At 41.3% G+C, this 19,270-nt stretch overlaps 1 protein-coding gene across 2 annotated transcripts; it reads right to left on the reverse strand.

Annotated features, from left to right (window-relative positions):
- Positions 1–18,703, reverse strand: TCP11L1 (t-complex 11 like 1). 2 transcript variants are annotated; one of them, XM_066997553.1, is made up of 10 exons: positions 18,557–18,703; positions 15,368–15,531; positions 12,224–12,356; positions 9,624–9,744; positions 8,826–9,046; positions 7,639–7,775; positions 7,001–7,197; positions 4,607–4,788; positions 3,779–3,951; positions 1–3,578 (listed from the first exon to the last, which is right to left on the reverse strand). In XM_066997553.1, the coding sequence occupies exons 2-10, from the start codon at positions 15,516–15,518 to the stop codon at positions 3,343–3,345; spliced, it is 1,551 nt and encodes a 516-aa protein (XP_066853654.1). In that variant the 5' UTR covers positions 15,519–15,531; positions 18,557–18,703; the 3' UTR covers positions 1–3,342. The 2 variants fall into 2 exon arrangements, with proteins under 2 accessions (XP_066853654.1, XP_013033145.1); XM_013177691.3 differs by lacking the exon at positions 18,557–18,703 and adding an exon at positions 16,791–16,971.
- Positions 18,704–19,270: the final 567 nt, after the last annotated feature.

Here is a 19,270-nt window from a genome sequence, read left to right on the forward strand (position 1 = left end):
TCATGCCTCATTCTGGTTTTATTCAAACACAATAAATTACTTTTTAAATATTAGTCAGCCACTTCAAGAACAATGTTAATAAGAATTAAAACCATCACAGGAAATTGGTAAGAGCAATACATATTTGAATTAGCTTTTTTTTTTTTCCAATTCCTCTAGAGGATACAGTATATTTTTGCTTTTAATTCCATGACTGTTTAAAGATGACACCATCGTAAGACATACTTGGTACAAATCTAATGCTGATTGTCCAGGCGTACTAGCTAACACAATCTGTTCCTGGATGTATCTGCATTGGTCTTCCACTTACTTAATAATATACAAAGCTAAATGTTAATATATTAGCTACATAGTTTAACTTGTTATTATCAAACAAGCTAACAAAAAAACCTTTGAAGCAGTTTTTATGTATACTTTAGATTTTAACTTGTAACCGCCTATTCAGAACTGCATTCTTGTAAGACCACAAGAACCCCATGAACTACAGGAATTAAGATACTTGTCAGACAAGTTGGAAGACAATTCCACCACCAGCAGTAGAGATGACTGCAGGTCACTGCTGCTATCTACCAGACTGAAAGATGGAAACAACGTACGTATACCCACATATATATTCACATGGAGGTAAGGTCTGGTCTTACCAATCCTAGTATTTCTTTTTTGCTTTGTCACTTAATGATATTTGCCTATTTCTTTTAAAGACAATGTGGAGAAACTAATTGTCAACCACTATCATTAAAAAAACAAACAGGGAAAAATCACTAATGGAATTTATACTTGTGGGCATTTATTACAGCCTCTTTAGATCTTTTACTGCTGAAAGGCCTACAAAAGCTTACAAAAATTGAGGCACTCATTCCCAGTGTGTAACCCCAAAGGTGAGAGAGGAGCCAGCTGTAAGTATTGCACTTTTTCTACAGCAATATCCTACTGAAAGGAAATGGGACTTAATGTATCGACCCAGCGAGCAATACACATCCACTAGCAGCAGCACAACCCATGCCTTGATGTCAGAGTAAGCAGGAGCTGGCAGTCATGGACCCTGAATTCCAGAACTGGGAGCAGCCATTGCCTAGATTAAGTAAGTACAATTTTATCTATTCATAATTTAGTCCCATTCATTCTGTCATCAGTCACATACTTTTCCAACTATGTTGTTTCACCATGATGTAGTTCCTTCCCACATCCTTCAGACCATCACACACAGCATCTAACTTTTTGTAATACGCTTAGTTCACAGGGGCCTTTAAAAGAAGCCTCTAGGCAATGGTAAAGTGTAAAATAACAGCAGCAATTTCTAACTTCAGCAACAGTTTTTTCTGTTTTTCTTTTTTTTTTTTTTTTTTTTCCAAACTCTAGAAATAATGTTTTGGGTAGCTTTTTTGTTACCCTGATCACTGAATTAATTTTTTGGAGCTGCAGAGATAGAGACTGTACTTCAAGGTGGAATCTGCACTAATAACAATGTACATTAAGCAGATGCAGCAATCTTGAAGACCTCTGTAGTAACCTTATCTGATTCAAACAAATAAATAGACCACATCAAAAACCTACTCATTTTTGAGTTACCAAAGAAAGATGCAAAGACAGACATCCATTTTACTATTTGAGTAAACTTAGCCAAGGGAAAAAATCACTTGTCTGAGCTGGTGAGCTCTTGCTACAGAGATGTGTTTCTTTTTTTCCCTTTGGGGAAGGCAGATTTGTAATGAATAAGAAAAAAATGGTTTGATAGTTGCACAGGCTAAAACAGAACAAAAGGTCTTCAGAACTAAAATTTAGTGCAGCTACATCATGCTGACATCCGAACTAAAATTTAGTGCAGCTACATCCATGCTGACATCTATAGCAAAGCTGGAAAGGAAAGCATCAACAATGATTCATAATTAAGTGCTTCCTTCTAGAAGGCCTATTATTTTGGTTGACTAGTTGATTAATAAAACAAACCTGGATGTTAGCAGTAGAAGGGCCATTTATTTATTTTACATATCTATATATGTATTTAAAGAAGAACACACATTCTATTTTGGATACAGTCTAGCATTTAGGACACTTGCTATTATTAATTATGAACTTTGTTTTCATTAATTCATCAAATTTTGATTACTGTAATACAGTGTTATGCCCAATAACTAGAGGAAAACTTCAAAAGGTACTTACCTCCTATCTGAGTTTGAAATTGCAATAAGGCTGTAAGATCACTGAGCTCTTCTGTGAACAATCATCTATACAACATGTAACTAATTAAATTCAATATCTAAAAATATTTCAAGTTTCAAGAACACCTCTATAAAGTGGAAAAAAAAATATTGAAAATATTCCCTGTATATTCAAACTAACACTAAATAATTCACTTCCCACTGTAAATTTAAATTCATGCACACATCTGAGAGTGCTCTGCACTTCCTGGATAGTTTCAAAAACATGATTGAATATGCAACCATCTCAAGTTGTAGTTTTAAAAAACAAGTAAAATTTTCAGCCTAAATTTTCACACACTTAAAATCCACCTTCTGAAAATGACAAAGATTTACTTTAAAAGTACTATTTCACATAAAAAGGAGTAAACTACTTGCAAAAAAAAGGTAAGAAATGCCACTTTTATCAAAACATTTTAGCTCTGCCTTTCCGAAGACTTTACAAGAGATAAATAACAGCTGCAATCTATAAGATTGCCACCTTTGTAAGTACTGTACAAAGCAGAGGACAGTTACCCAATAACCAGAAAATTTGCTACAAAAATATATCGTGTTTTGTAACATCTGAAGGTAAACAGCAAAAAAATGCTATCAAAAATGCAGAAAAAACTAGTAGTCTACCATACTAACCATAATGTTACAGTAAAGTGCTGTTTGGCTTTGTTTTCTGCCTGTTAAAGTTTCTCCTATCTACAATTTTAGCTTACTTCTTAAGTCTCTAAAGTAAGATCTTTTTAAAGCCAAATTACCTCCGGAGGGAAGGACCACTGTTAGTCTCTGAATGAATTAAAAGAAATTCATGATAAATTAGAGTAAAAAGCCCTAAAATGATCGACTTAAAAACAAAGTTTGGTTCTTAAACTTACCCTACCTAGCACCCACTCAAAAATCTAAAAATTGCAGCCAGAAAACTACCAGGACATTCCCCCTCCCAACATTGCAAACTTACATTAAAAATGCATCTCTCTTTCATCATTTCCTTCAGAACCCTTATCGCAATTCATTGATCTTCCTCATTAGTCATCACTAGTGAGTTAAAAGGAACTGGTGTTTACATGAAAAGCTGTTTTCCTAGACAAATATTGGTGCATTTTTTTAAATAGCTGACAAATTTAATACTGTATTCGTAGCACACAAACTGCGTTTATGATTCTTTTGACTTCCCTACAAGTTGGGATTCTTCCTTAGTCAGTATTTTGGCAAGAACAGCATCATAATAAGGGCTGAAGACCATTTTGTTGTAGTTGACCAGACGGACGTACTTGACAGCAATCTCTTCCAGCTCTCTTTGAATAGGACCTAATCCTCCAGGAATAGCGGGTAATGATTTCTGGTGACTAGATGCAAGATAATTCTCCAGAAACTTTTGAATTCGAGAATCTGGAAAAATTGGACCAAGGGTTTTGGTTTGTTTTTGAAAGAGACAGTCGCTTAGAAAGATTGTCATCTCACGTAAAACACTGAACACAGCAAACAACTCTTTGAAACAAACTAAATGAGAAAGCATGCATGACATGCCACCAACAGTAGAGTAGAGACAATTTGTCACTGGAGAACAGAGTATTTTTGTCAAAACATACCTATTAGCTTACATATGGTGTTATCGGGATTGGCCACTGCTTGGATTTGTCCTTTAAGCACAGTCTCTCTCTCAGCTGTGAATGGTGTAAACCCATGCTGGGAAAGGCAGCTGTTGACTTCAGCGCACACCTTTTCACCAATGGTAGCCAAAGATTCCTTCAGGTTAAAGGAGCTAAAGAATATGAAGTAGAAAGCATTACTCAGCTACTTTAGTTATACACTCTTTTCTCACCTTTTGAAAACAAATTATCCAATTATATTTGCCTTATTTTTCAAACTTAATAGAAGAGTAATCCAGATAATGCAAGAACCATAAAGAATATATATAAAATGTATTACCAAAAAAAAAAAAAAGACAGAAAACAAGGAGATGGGACAGCATTAAAGATTTCCAGCCTGAACCATCTATGCAAGTAAGAGTTGACTTTGTCTACACAGGCAGCTCAGACTAACGTGAAAAACAACCGTCAACCCACAATGCGTAGAGCAATCTAAACCTGCAAGTAGCTTACTATAGCACAGTCAAATTCTCAAGGGAGCATGGCTGAAACCATGAGCAAAGTCAGCTGCTTCCACTTACAGGGCTTTAACCAGGTATTGTAAGTAACACACTTTGAAAAAATGAGCATGTCCGTATCCAAATCAAGAAAAAATGGCTCTCTGTCAGTAAGGTGAATAAAAATCGTCAGCCGGAGCTAATAAAAAGCCCTCATCACTTCTTCTACATATCCTGCTGTCCACAGCCAAAGAGGATTTAACTGATTATTTACTGGGATCATAATGAAACTACACCTGCCTCTGTGCGAGCAGGATTGTTCAGTACTCACGGAAGATGCATTCCTGTCAGCAGCACCTTGACAATGGTTTTGATTTTCTCAGCAAATCCAGGAATATCAACAAGTGCTGAGCCTGCTGCACTGAACGTGACCAAAAGGACAGTCCCAGTCAAGAGGAGTTGTTCCAGTTCCAGCTGTATTTCCTGAAAGCGGCTCTGGTCCATTAGCACTGTCTGCAAAGAATGGGAAATCCAGCACAGAATAAAGTCTGTAAGCTAGCCCGTGAAGTGCCCCTGTGATGACAGCTAGAGATAATTCAGGAAACTGTGAAACCTTAATTCTTTCAAGATATTTACCAAAAACAAACAAACAAACAAGCCCCATTCTATTTACTAGATACTATATGAGGCAGCAATATCAAAACCATGCTAAGAAACCAGAAACCATGCTAAACCAGGCAGGAAAAGAAAAACCCAGCACAGAAGTCTCTACAGCAGTATGTCTAGAAGCCAGAATAAGAAATGTATCTTCCCTGAGTTTCCTGCAGAAGACTTGCCGAACCACTCTTAAACCTCAGATTCCAGAATGCTACACTAAGTTTGCATTAAGCACTGCCTATAAAGTAAACCACTGAAACCTACAGCTCCCTCCGCCAGCAACAGGTTTGCCCAGAGAGGCTGTGGAGTCTCCATCCCTGGGGATACTCAAACACAAATAAATACAGCCCTGAACAACCTGCTCTGTCTGTCCCTGCTTTGAGCAGGGCTACCTGATCTCCAGCTGTCCCTTCCAGTCTAAATTATTCTATGACCTGATCCCTATGGATAAAATGGAGATCGTGTCTACCATTTCTTCTCTCCAAAATAGTTCAGGAGGTTGGAAGTACGAATACACACAGCTTTTGATACATAAAATGGTATACTATAATAGAAATATATAATTATTCTATATTAATATATGTAATAATAAATGTTAACATACAATACTACACGGTAGATACATTGCAATACTCTACATTATGATATCAAACACACACAAGCCTATTTGATCAAATCAGTCTCATCTGACATGCTGACTTAGTGACCAGACTCGAATGCTTCTGAGAAAGGCGCAAGAAATTCTCTAATGAACCATTACAAAATGACTTCCTGGGAAAAGGAAAAAAAAAGACTTCTGGGCTAACCAGTTCAAAACAAAGGTAGCTTGACAGGACTATACTAATAACCTGCACTGTGTTGTTACCTTTAATGAATTGTTTTATTCTCTCACTTTCATGACTATTACATTAATTCACGAGAAAAATGAAAGTTTCAGTTTTTAACTGAAATCCTTCAGTTACTGAGTTCATAGTGCAAACAAGTTTTAATCCCGTCAAACCTGAAAGTGCATATATTTTAAGAGACACTACTAGTGTTAAGATATAGCACAAGCAAATAAAGATATACTTGGTATAATTCCTGTTGAACAATCTGAGCTTAAACTCTCGAAGTTTTTTCAGTGCATACAGAAAGCTCTCAAATACATTTGAAAGAACATAAAATAAACTTTTCTGCCTTGTGGTTTCTATAAACATGTTGCAAAAAAGCCCTCCAGATGGATGGACAAGAAGCTGTTTATTTTTTCCCACCGTGACTTTTTTGTCCTTCTGCTCCAAAAAAAAGAACATCTAATCACAGGAAGGATCCCATTCTACTAACATCCATCTTTATTTTCTCTCTGACAATCTGAATTTATAAAGTAGCCCTGGTTCTAAGGGCGGCTGGAAAGATTTTGAACCAAAGATTTAACCTCTCCAGAACAAAGAGAAACAGCTGAGTGATGATAAAGCTGCAAAGAACCACGTTTTATAGCAGTTTCCAAACTCTGATACATATGCTGGACCAGTCCTTTGAGAAGCAGCTACTAAAACCAGTTTCCATACTCTGAGAATAATGGAAACAGCTGCTCATTTACCCAAAAACTCCCTGCAACACTTTTTTTTTTTTTTTTTTTTTACAGTTACTGTATCCCCCACAAGATGATGTTATTACAAACTTGATAAAAAGACCATTCATATTTAAAGGGGAGCTGGGGGGTGCAGGCCCAAAGGAAGTACAACCTCAATGCCAGCCAATCCGTGAACACTCTGAGTTCTGTCCTACCCCAGGCAACTTCCATGAATAGATAAGCTACCAGAGAGGAGACAAAGGCACAGAGAAGAGCAACACCTGCTCAGCAGACAAGTATCAGGAACAGAATAGAAACAACTGGCTCCTCTTTTCCAACTAAGTTTCAATATTGAAAAAGAAGCATATATTAGAAGAGCCACAAGAATTCAATCAAGAGATAAATATTTTAGTGTTGTACTTGCAGAAAGGCTACAAATTAAAACAGTTTCTGTTATATCCCATGAATGGAAAAGTAGTAGAACAAACACAGAAATCAATTTTCCTATTAAACACCTACTTCCGGGAAAGGCCTGTTTACGTGATCCCACTTTAGTAGCTTCAGATATGCTTGATTTTGTACAGCAGTGGAGCACAATGCAGAAGCTTCACCAGCAGCACCATCACCACTGCCGTGGGGAGGTAACTTGTTGCTTCTCAGCTTCGCAAGATCATCTGCTGCTTCTTGCAACCAGTTCGTGACAAGGTCTAAAGAATCTGAGAGAGAGAAAAAAAAAAGTCTTGTTAAAAAATCATTTTCAAAGTTATTTTTTCCCACCTCTAATTTCCAAATAATCCCATTAATTACTATTCCTAATATCCATGATACCGTTTATTGACATGCATTTTATTTATTGTTTTTGATGTTTTGCTTATGCAATATAAAAACCACACAGCTACAGAAATTAGAGGTGAGATGAGGTTAGCTAATGGTTACCTACATCATATTGAAATGAAACTAAACTCCAGAGTACTAAGTGCAGAACTGTTGTTCCAGTAGATTTTTTTCAAACCACAGTTTTGGGGCACAAGCTGTCATTTTCTGTATGAATTATATAGAACTTACAATAAAATCCAATTTATTTTCATTATCTACAAGCAAAGACACACAGTTTATCAAGAGGTCAGAGGGGAAGAAAGAAAGGAACAAAGTCATACTTGGCTGTTTCTCAAGAAACTCCTGAAACTTCTTTCTTTCATATTCAGCAGACTGCTGCATTAATTTTGGCCTAATACTACTGACAGCGAAGTTTGCCATATCCATTTTCATTAGGTCTAATACAGAGAAAATTGCTCTAAACAAACAAACAGAAAAAGTTATTCAAGGTTTCAGATGTTTAAGAAGTTATATTTACAAGATGTATTGCAGATTGTCTAATGAAAGAGCAAAAACATGCATGGGAAACATTAACGGGGTGCTTACTTTTAGAGTGTTAGGCAGAGAGAAAGCTTGAGCAAGTATGCACATATATGCATGTCTATCTTCCAAGTATGAACTAAAACTTGCTCTCCTGTAAAAAAAGTCTCTGTAGAATTAAATTTACTAGCTCCAAAGGTTATACTCCCCATTTTGCAATATCGTCTGTTGAAGACACAAAATGACATCTGGGTTTCCAAGCTTGCATACCATCTGTTGGCAGCCCACACAGCCAACCTCAGTGGGAAGGAAATAATTAAAACCAAGATAAAAACCAAAACAAACAAAAAATACCTTAATTTCAAAGCAACCCAATGCCTGCTGGCAGTATTTCTGCCACATCAATCCTTCACTCTTGGAAGGTTATCAAATTAGAAAACAGCGTTAATAAAATTTCCTCTAACTGTTGAGAACTTGGGCTGATCAACTGAGAACACAGTGACAAAGCAGAAACTTCTCTGCTCCCAGATGCAGTACGTACACTCCTGTTAGAACTAACAGCATATTATATTGCAGGGAGAGAGGGCTCTAACAGGTGGTACAGGAAGAACTAGCTGAAGAACAGTAACACATTTTTCTTATGACCCCAACTGCTTTTCACCCCTCCCTTCTGCTGTTGATATTAAATCCTGATATAAACTGATCATTCACCTGCTATCTGAAAGTTTATACATATTTATTTGGCTTTTAAGAAAATGTCCTTTGGTAATAAGCAGGAGCCAAATAGAATTCACCAGGAAATACGGGGTCCTTGTTAAAGACTTCTGGGCCATCTCTCCCCTTCACAACCACTATAATTCCTTCCCTGTAACTCTTTCTTTTCTAGGAAGAATTGCAGGTCGTCCTGCTGGAATTCCACACACCAATCACACATCTCTAAAATTATTTAAATGGCTCTCAATATGACGAATAAATACCATTTTGGTACCTGAACAGAGGAACTATTTCATGAATATCTTTCAGTTTCTTTATTTCTTCATCTCGAGCTGGAGCACAGAGAGTCCCCATCATTCCAATAACAAATTCTACCAACTTAGAAATGTCCAGGGCCCCATTTTCTGCCTCCTGTTTTATCAAATCCAAATCAAGAACTTCTGTAATCTGATTTCTTAGTCTTGTATGGCCAGGCAACAAGAAAGACAGGAGATTCTGAAACAGAAAGTTTTAACTGTGCGTTAAGAGTTCTACCACATCAAACACTACAAGGATCATAGCAGTTATTGAACCACTTTTTATTTAAACTAATTGCCATTTGAAAGTGGAATCTCTTTTTTTTAAAAAAAAAAAAAAAAAAAGACCACGGAGTCATTTGTCAACTCTACATTCAAATGTTTCACCTCATTCTTTATGATACTGAAGTTACAAAGTAGTAAACGCTTTGTAGTACAGATCATACTTCGCACTGTTGTGCTAGACTTTCGTCAACCCAACGCTGGGGCACCTCAGTGATTTCGTAACTAATGCCACTGTCATAACATAGAGGAAGCTTGGGATTATGAAACTAGCATTATTACCTACCTCTTATTCATCTTACATTGTTTCGTATTTGTTTGTACATTCAAGTTGCTCCTCGGGTTGTACAACTCACTTGAGTTCATAGAAAATTATACAATAATGAAAGAGATCAAGAGCCTCCTTTACAAACAAACTTCAACCTCCTTTTGCCCATTCATATCAACACAGCTACACAAATGCAATAATTTACTTTGGTAACGTATCATCTTACCTCTTTAATTTCTCCCAATAGTTTAATTGCATGGTCATATGTTGGTGGATCCTCCTTTAGCTGAGCTTCCAGACAATCCCAGAAAGCTTTATGCACAATATCTCTTACTTTTTTTTCCAAGCTGTAGATAAATATGACCAGTTAAAAAAAGACCAATACTTGTCTCTGCACCACCTTATGCAAATACTTGCAGCTCCTGAAGAAAAGCATACAATAATATGAACATAATGTAATAATGAGTATGGGAGAATTGACAGAAGAAATCTCTCATTTTAAGTTACTCAGGCAAGAAAAAACTAAACACAGGATTTGGAATGGCTCATGCCCTAATACATAGTGACACACAAGCAAAGAAGGCTACCAATTACAATCCTTGAAAGTAGCTGTCCAATGCTACCTCTGAAGCGTACCATTAGCATAAAAAAATGATAAAAATTATACCTCATCTTCAAAAGAACAGTATTGACATTCCTCTGAAAAGCCTCACTAAGTAAATGCAATTCTAAGTCAAATTCATTAAGTAAACATAACAGAAATGAAGCAACTTCCCTGACATGAAAGCTTCTGCATTTCAACACAAATACTGTGATTATGCTGAGCTAAAGTCCCGGTTCAGTTTGTATAAACAATAAATGAATTCCACTGCTTCAGACGCAATGGATAATTCAAAATACTGAAAGCTACTCCTCCTCAGCAGGCAGCCTCCTGTTTACACCAGATTTAAATTCAGCACTGAAGTAAAATGCGCGCACATGCATGCACACAAACAATGCCCATACCAAACGCCACAGATTCACAGGACATTCACTCTGTGTGCAGCGGAGTTCAGGCAGTGCCCAGAGGTACTTATGCTCTGTGGTCCTCTGAGAGCAGCCAGTAACACGTTTTACTCTAAGTGCATGGAACTGCAACTACAATCCCAGCTGCTTTTTCCTCAAAGCACTTATCTATATGTACATTTAAGCTGTGGGAGCCTCCGAGCTATACACAAACATAAAAACGCATTTAATCCATGGAAGATTTCAGTGTCTCTCTTCAAAAAAATCTGAAGGGCTGCTCTTTCTTTTCTAGGTGGTAAATAACTGCCACCAAAACTTTCACTAAAGCCAAATACAGGGATCTTGTACTGGGAGCAGCCCTGGTCTGTCACAAAGCCCAGGCACTCTGGGTAAGACGATCTCTGCAATACATCTGCTTCTGTGAGCAGGTGCAGAGGTGCAAATCAGCCACTCTGGGGAACAACTACAGCTGTTTAGAATCAGTGGGCAAAAGCATCCAAATTACCAAAGTACAGGATTGTTCCTTTTATTATTATTATTATTATTATTATTAAGGGGGTGGAGAGAAGAAGAAAGGGTGGAAAAACTTGCAAAAAATCCTTCTTCTCTGAAAAATGCTGAGATCAATTTCATGACACTAAGGCATACCAGAAAAGTTATCCACCATCAGAGCACATTTTCAAGTGAGCAATCCATAAGAACGAACAAGGAGCAAAAGCAGACACCTATTTGAAAAGCACTGTTTTAGTTGTGGGATTTTATATGAAGAATTTTTTGTCAGCCATCAACTGCAAGCAGAAAACAGCTGATGGACGTTCCCCCAGGATGGATCTTCTATGCTGGGACACAGAAGATAACACAGAATGGGGAGCTTTGCATGCCTTAGGCATACCTTCCCAACACTTGCTTCAGAGACAGAATTTGCACAGGATAGAGAGGTCCCAGGTTTTGGGACCACACACGAATTAATTGCACACAACCTGCAAGTAACGCGACAAATGAGATGAGGACTGGACAAAAGTGCCTGGGTTTGTCTAGCAGACAGGCAGACACTGAGAGGCAGTGCTGGGAAGACAGATCAAATCATTGCTTGAGCTCTAAACTCTGAGGGTCTCTCAAAAGCACAGTAGCTACGACACCTACAGACAACACTCTGGTTCCAGTGTGGACCAAGTCCCTTCCATGAAATACACACTCGCTTTCACAAATTAACCCAAGAAAAGCATTGCCTGTCACATCTCTCTGCATAAGAAAAAAAAGGAACAGCAGATGAAGCATCTATCAAATCAGTAGGACTGTGTTAGCTACACTGGCCAGTATGTGACCAGACATCAAGGCCTTTTGTGTTTGCTCTCTCCCCTGTCTTAGCTGGGGAGCTCCTCCCCTCCCCCCAAAATGGAGAAACAGACATTAGATTCAAAAAAAAGCAAAAATGATCTGAGTTTTGTCTTATTCCTGCCTGTGGAGGCAGTGAAAGCTTAAGAGTTGCTAAGAGCCCTACCTGCACCTGCAGCTAGACATGGATATTCAAAAGATTGCAGTCTCAGGCTCCTGGGACAAGGGGACATAGGCAGAACCCATACCATAGTGGGATTCACACCACATACACCCAAACAATTACCCCAGAAGGTTCACCTTTCACATGTACACATTTCTGGGGAAGCAGAACTGCATGCTCAACTTCTTAACGCTTTTTTTAGGCTTCTCCTGCCAGGCACTGCCCAGCAAGACTAACTGGAGCCTTTACCTGCTCCACTCGAACTGTTCCGCAGTTCTACAGATGAGGATTTTGTTTGTGTGTCTGTTTGGTACCAATCTCACCTGTGCTCTGGTAATTCAGCTGGTTTGATCTGGAAGTCTCCATTAACAACAATTTCATGTGCTAGTGCCATGTTGGTTACTCCCTTGGCTGTTTCCATTAGCTCTTCCACCGACACAGGCCGAGGAGGGCTAGCTGCAACATAAATTAAACTGTTAGACAGTTATCTAGAAAAATCTGTGGAAAAGCGTCTGCTAATACTTTTGGACCCTTTCCACCTTCTTGACAGTACAGCAGGCCAAAAGGCAGTATCACTGAAAGCTCTTCTCTTCTCCTTCCCCTCCTCTTCCCAGCTGGCAGACGACACAGGTTTGGAGTACTTCAGGAAACCAAGGAGCAAACCCCACTTGATATTCTGGGCTTGTTATGTCAATTGCTTCTAAGTTACATCAAGCTCTTTATTAAAAAAGAGGAAAAAAGGCCAACCTCAAAAAATTACTTTTTTAGAATTGCTTAACTGCATCTTTCTCCATACTACACAAAGAAATCATAAAAATACCAGCACCTTCACTGCAGCATTCCCCCAGTTACTGCGCAGATATCGCCACTGCAATTTTTTATTTTTCAAGGAAGTGACTTTATCTCTAAGGCAGTCGGCAAACAGACCACCACTGACATTAAGCAATAACATACTGGTCAGCTAATTATACTCACTGCTTTCAGTGCAACTGGCGCTTCTCCAAACTCTTCCCCCGCCCCGCACCCCCCCAGGCTATCATCCAAGTGACAAAGGATGTCAAGGCCTAGCCCCGGCACTGATGCCTAAGACTTCTTCCTTTGTCAGGCGTTTGGGACTGACAAGCAGCTTCAAGCTGGGCCTTGGAGCAGACAAGTGACTAGGAGAAAGCATAACACCTGAAAGAAAACAGGCCAGTTTTCATCAGGCGGGAGACAAAGGCAGTGACTGACTGACTCCAGACGTCTGTTAGGTAGAAGAGGGGCAGTGACAGTTTCAAAAAACTTCATTTGCTTCCTGCATGCACTGGGAATTACCGCTCCTAATTGTTCTGGACTACTTGACATCCTCCTCCTGGGTTGCTGCTGCCACTGCTGTAGTGCAGGAAGTGTCTCAGCCCTAAGAACGAGACAACATAAAGGCAGAGAAGGTGCCGAGGGCGTAGGCCATGCTGGTTAGAGGAGCAACCCTGTCCCCACTGAAGCCAACTGAAACTGGTTGCCACTGATTCTTTGTGGTAAAGCTTCCTCCTAGCTGTGCTATCATCAGTGCATGCAAGTGCCCTGCAATGCCTTGCCCAAAGTTAGGAGGAGCTTTCCCCTGGGCCAGGTATGTGAGAAGGGGGAAAAAGGCTAAATCATGAGCGTCCTCAGGTGGAGCAGACAAAGAGGGCAACGTTCACCTCAGCTCCTCCAGATAACACGTAGCTGCACAGAAAGAGGGAAACAACACAACAGAATTGCCATACTGGATCGTGTCCTCTCTCTGTAGTTCATTCACTTCAACGATAGCCTGGGCATAGAAGCAATGTGTTAATTCGCCACATTTAAGAAACCAGACAGGGATCTTCATAGGCTGGGTTCACTGAGATGTTTTGGAAAAACTACCATGACTACCTCATTTCATAATCCAGTTTGACTGGACTTAAATTAGCAACACAGAAAAGGCCCTGTAAAAGTAACTGTCCTTCACTTGTCTGCCTCTCAAAGCTGTTCCAAGTATATACAGTATAATTCCAAGAATATATGCAGTGTGCTAATTTTTCATTAACATCTCACTCTTTTCATGCAGCACTCTTCAACCCTGACTTCCTTCTGCTTGGAGCTTAATCTTGCATAGTGACTCCGGGAACACAGCAAGAATTGATGTCCTGAGAAGCAGCAGCACAACGAGGTTCACAGCTGAATGAGAGTGCTCTTGTCCAACTGCCAAATGACCTCACCCTAGCAGGAGACGCACTAAAAGCTAAGAGACTCTTTCATTTACCAAAGAATGCTCTTAAATCATGTTACTTCATTCTCATATTATATCTGCCCCCTTCCGAGAGGGGAGGGCTTGAGACTGATGACTCGTTTGTGGTACAGTGCAGAGCAAGACTGTGCAATGAATTTTACTTTCATGTGTCCACAGCCTCTCTCCCTTATATGCACTGAATTTCCTATCGGGCAACCAAGAAGATGTAAGGGTATGAATTCCATACAGTACATCTCCTCGTGTAACATGATGCTAAGAGAACATTAAACCTCGAGTAATAATGAACACTATTAAAAAATAAAAATAATAATGCAACCAATAAAATGTTACTTCCTGAGACTCTCCCTACAGAAATATGCCACTAGTTATCTGAGCAATTCTGTCCCTTTGATCTGAATCCCTGGGATCAAAAGCCTTTCCCTTTGTTTTATCTACAGATTTGCCAGAAATAATTAGAGATATTGCACCCAGATCCTGATGTTAAAAGCAAAATGACAGAACAAACATGACCTAGGAATAAACTTACAGTATGACAGTCCTTAACAGTAGAAGTGGTATTAGGATTGAAAATATAAACTTTCCATCTCTGTTTGCTTGGGGAGGAGGGGAAGAAAACGACAGGACATTATTTTGTTAATAACAGCCTTCCCTGCCCTGCAGCGAAAACAGAGGCTGCAACAATCCAGAAGGTTCGGCTGATAATGCAAACAGCAGCGTCAGTTTAGCTACAATGTACTGGAGTATCACAGAATCGTCTAGGTTGGAAGAGACCTCCAAGATCACTGAGTCCAACCTCTGACCTAACACTAACAAGTCCTCCACTAAACCATATCACTAAGCTCAACATCTAAATTTCTCTTAAAGACCTCCAGGGATGGTGACTGAACCACTTCCCTGGGCAGCCCATTCCAATGCCTAACCACCCTTTCGGTAAAGAAGTTCTTCCTAATGAGTAGTGCTTATCCTTTCTGTGAACGCAGACACACAAAAGTATCTAAGACATATGTGGCTCTGAACAACGTGGTTATGGTGAACAATTAAATGCTAAAACAAAATGGGGAAAAAGGTGTAATGAATAGCATCAAAGCAAGTGATCAGGAGTTGTACAATATTTAATAACTAAGCAGTCAAACTTACACAAAATACTATAAAAAATCATGATTGTTTCCGCTGGAAAATTATAGAATTGTATATTTTTTGAAGCAGTTTTGCTTACACTTTGGTGTATCATCTCTGTATGAACCTGGAGCACTCTGTCGTATTCTTTTTCTGATAGACTGATCCGGGTTGTCCAAGCTCTCCTGACCATCCTCCAAACCACTCAACTTTTCTTCGCTTGAATGCGGCTTGTCAGGATTCTGAGACATTTTCAGTTGTTTCCTTATAGAAAAAGAAAAAAAAGATGAAAAAGGGAATGAACAAGCGTTTTCTGACATGGCTGAGTGGGAAAACATCACCACGAGTTCTCTTGATTAAGAAAAAAATAAGAATAAAAGAAATCTTATGAGGAATTATACGATGTCATTCCCATAATGGCAGGGGACCTGGACTCAGTGACTCACTTCCCATCTTACACAAAAAGGGATGCTTTCAACACAGCTACCATTTACTTGATCTGTATTCCTAGTAAGTTCTCAAAAATCTGAAACTGTTCCCTTGCTTCACTGCATGCAGATGAGAAAGAAAAATATATTCACTTTTCTTCATTAGCACTGCTTATGAAAGAGCAGTGAAAAACACTTTCTGAACAGTATTACAGACATGTTGTACAAAAAGATGACGCCAAGTGAGGTATTTCCCCACTATATAGCCATAATAAAGCATTGTGAACACAACATCCTCCTCAACTGGGATCTGTCTCAGCTTATCAGAACTTAAAAGTCTCCACTCCAAGACACCCTAATTAATTAAGAAGCAGGAAAGGGACCGGAGATAAATTAATATAAAGTTCTTCTCCCCTAATTTAATTCCATGTAAGAGTCATGATTTATGCATAGTGATGATGTCAGGAAGATTAAAAGAAAAAGAAAAAAAAAAGAAGACAGTAAATAACATAGTAATAGTAATTAATATAAAGGCATATTGAATGTTAAATAATGTTTATATTACATCACAAATACTTCCAATATACCCAATGATACATAGAAAAAATGACCACTGGAAAAGCACGTCTCACCATTCGCTACCTTCACTTATTTTATAATTCAGATTTCCCTCTGAAGAATGTAATTTGCATGTCTTACTATGGAAAGCTCTGTATCATACAGGAAGCTACTGTTCAGACTTCAATTTTAGGAAAATCTGTTAGCACAATATCCCTCTCTAAATCAATCCCATAACCAGGATGTTCTCTGAAGCAGAAAATCAGGAAGACTCTTCCAAAAAAAGGAAGCTCCTGGAAAAACACCAGCTTCCTTTTTCACCTACTTTCCCAGCAGCCACTGCTTTCCAGATTTGAAAGCAGCTCTCAGCAAGATACAGCCTCCAAAGGCACCTCGCAGCTATGAGAAAAAAATACTTACAGCATCAAGAACTACACGGAAGAGGATAAACAGCCTAAAGATAAGCAAGCAACAATGCAGAAATATGAAACGCACCACGGAGATTCTTTTCTCTGTACAACAGCTGTAATAACTAACCTTACTCCATCAGCGCTTAAATTGACTGCACCAACATGATTCTACAAGACAGCCAGAAGACTCGGGGCATATAAGAAATGATTTTTTCTTCTACAGCAATGACTCAGGATCATCATCTTGTTAGACGCAAAAGATACACAACAACACACAGCACTTGTCCATAGCACTGTATGATTTTAATTCTGGACAAGAAAACAGAGCACAGAAAGCATGGGATAAATTTACACAGGAAAACCAAGACGTCAGCACGGTTCCTGTTGGACCCATATACACCCTCTAGCTTGCAGAGGTGGGGACCCCCCCACCTCCAGCTTGAAGAGAGTCACTGATGCCCCAGCTCCAAACTCTTGACCGTCTCCGCACCCCCACACCCCGACAAGCCCAGCCAGCACCGGAAAGCAGCAGCCTGCGCAGCGCTGCAGTGACACTGCCACCCGGTCTGCCAGCGCAGAGACGGCCTGCGGCCGGCTGTAACGCACGGCACCCAAACCAGCACGCAGGCACGGAGCCGGTGGGAAGCCACCGGTGGGCAAAAGGTCTGTTACTGCGAACACGCCAGCTGCAAGAGGATGAGATCTGATAATAAAGAAGCAGTCAAAAGAGAAAAGGATAGCAACAGTTGAAATAGAAAAACGTAAGGCCAGGTTAAACAGAGGAGGGGAACACATTATCTAATCCAGCTAGAACAAAAGCGTTTCCACTTTCATTCAACCAGCCTAGATTGCTCTTCCTACCCATTCTCTGCCACAAAGCATCCTCCTGAAATGGCAACACGAAGCACGATGACTCAACTAAGACCTACTTAGCTCTTCAACGCACGTGACACTTCGCAGTGCCTTGCAATCTCTCACCGTGTTTTACCCTCGCCACCCTTCAAAAGTACAGAAACGGTGCAACACAGCTTGCCTACGGAGGGCACACAGGTGGGAGTGACGTGAGCTGCTCGAGGACCACGGAAGATGAACGACACGGCCAAGGCAACCATCAGCCTCACCATTCCCACCCCGCCAGGCCACCATTCCTACCACACAGACTACAGCCCAAGGCATCGCTTTCCAGTCCCACAAACAAGTTTTTATGTAAACACCGTTTGTTAAAAACAAACCTTATTTCAGATATGGAAAGTGGTTACAAGAACTCCCAGGCCATTTGGCCAAACGACAGCTGTGAAGATGAGGTAAACGGGCACACTTGTTGGCTTTGTTATTTTGTTTGCACAGCCTACTCTTTTCTGCTGGATTACCACTATTGTTTCCAGAACGCATCTAGAACAAACCCTCTTGCCACTCGGTAAATAAGCTTGACAATACCTCTTCTAAAAGCACGACCGTCAGCTTTCATTTCACAGAAGCAGTTCTCTGAACGGAACAGAGCCTACCCCCGGCCAGTTTCCTCCAATACAGTTTTAACAGGATCAGAAGCGCATATGAGAAAGCCCCCCAGCACGGCAGACCCTAACCAGGGCATTTCCCACCGGCTCCTCTCACCCCGATCCCCCCCACCCGACGCACAGCACCACAGCACCGGCTCCGCGGGGCTCCCGGGGGCCGCAGCCCGGCTCCCCCGGCCCTCTCCCCTCCCGCCGCCGGCAGCTGGGCTCTGCCGCCCGCCCCTCAGCCTCCCCGCGGTCAGGCGGCTCCGTGCGAGGCCCCGGCGCTGCCAGCAGGCTGCCAGCAGGCCCAGGCGCGGTGCCGCCTCCCCCCCCTCGCTGCCGGGCTCCCTTTCCCCGCGGCCCCCGGCGCTTTCCCCGCGGGGCCCCGCCTTACCGCCGCCGCCCGGAGCAGGAGCGGGCCCGGGGCAGCGCCGCCCGCCGCGGCCTCCGCCACCGCCGCGCCGGCTGCAGCGGGGCGGGCGCCCAGAGCGGCCGCAGGGGCGGGCCGGGAGCCGCCGGGAGCCGCCGGGGCCCGCCCCGCGCCGGGCGCCGGGGAGGAGCCGGGCCGGGCCCGGCCCCGCCGCCGCCGGGCCTGGGGCCTCCGCGCACGGCCGCGCTCCAGCTCGGGGGCTCGGCGGGATGCCCCCGGCTCACGGCGCCGTGCGGGGCCCGCAGAGCCCCGGGAGGGAAAGCTCGGCCTCGCGGCGGCCAAGGCAACCCCCGCCGGGCAGGGCCTGAGGTAGGAAGGGAAGGTGCTGCTGCCGGAGGGGCGGCTGGCAGCGCGGCACCGAACTGAAGAACGTCCTTGTTCTACAGACAAGAAACTGCCTTTTTTTTTTTTTTCCCCTCCCACGTTTTAAACTGCCTTACTGCACATCGAGTCATCATTTCACTTTCAAGGACAGTGTGTTGGAGAAGCGGAGAAGCAACAGCCAGTGGCACCAGCCACCACACATGACTGAAGAGTTGCTTAGCAATATGCTACAGTGTTACCTCACATACAGTTTTGTTTTTAAAAGCAGTATTAGTTACAAACTCTGTATCATGCTACTACTTCCTTTTCATGGTTATCTTCCATCCCCTTTATACCTGGCCGCAAAGCAAAGCA

The sequence above is a fragment of the Anser cygnoides genome, chromosome 5, assembly GCF_040182565.1.
Source record: "Anser cygnoides isolate HZ-2024a breed goose chromosome 5, Taihu_goose_T2T_genome, whole genome shotgun sequence".
Classification (NCBI taxonomy): Eukaryota; Metazoa; Chordata; class Aves; order Anseriformes; family Anatidae; genus Anser; species Anser cygnoides.

Excerpts from the sequence above, each read along its gene's own strand:
- TCP11L1 (XM_066997553.1), bottom strand. The coding sequence starts at position 15,518 with ATGTCTCAGAATCCTGACAAGCCGCATTCAAGCGAAGAAAAGTTGAGT. Across the intron at positions 7,776-8,825 it reads GAAATAGTTCCTCTGTTCAG|AGCAATTTTCTCTGTATTAG; the intron begins GTACCAAAATGG and ends TTGTTTGTTTAG. Across the intron at positions 3,579-3,778 it reads CACCATATGTAAGCTAATAG|ATTCTCGAATTCAAAAGTTT; the intron begins GTATGTTTTGAC and ends CAATTTTTCCAG.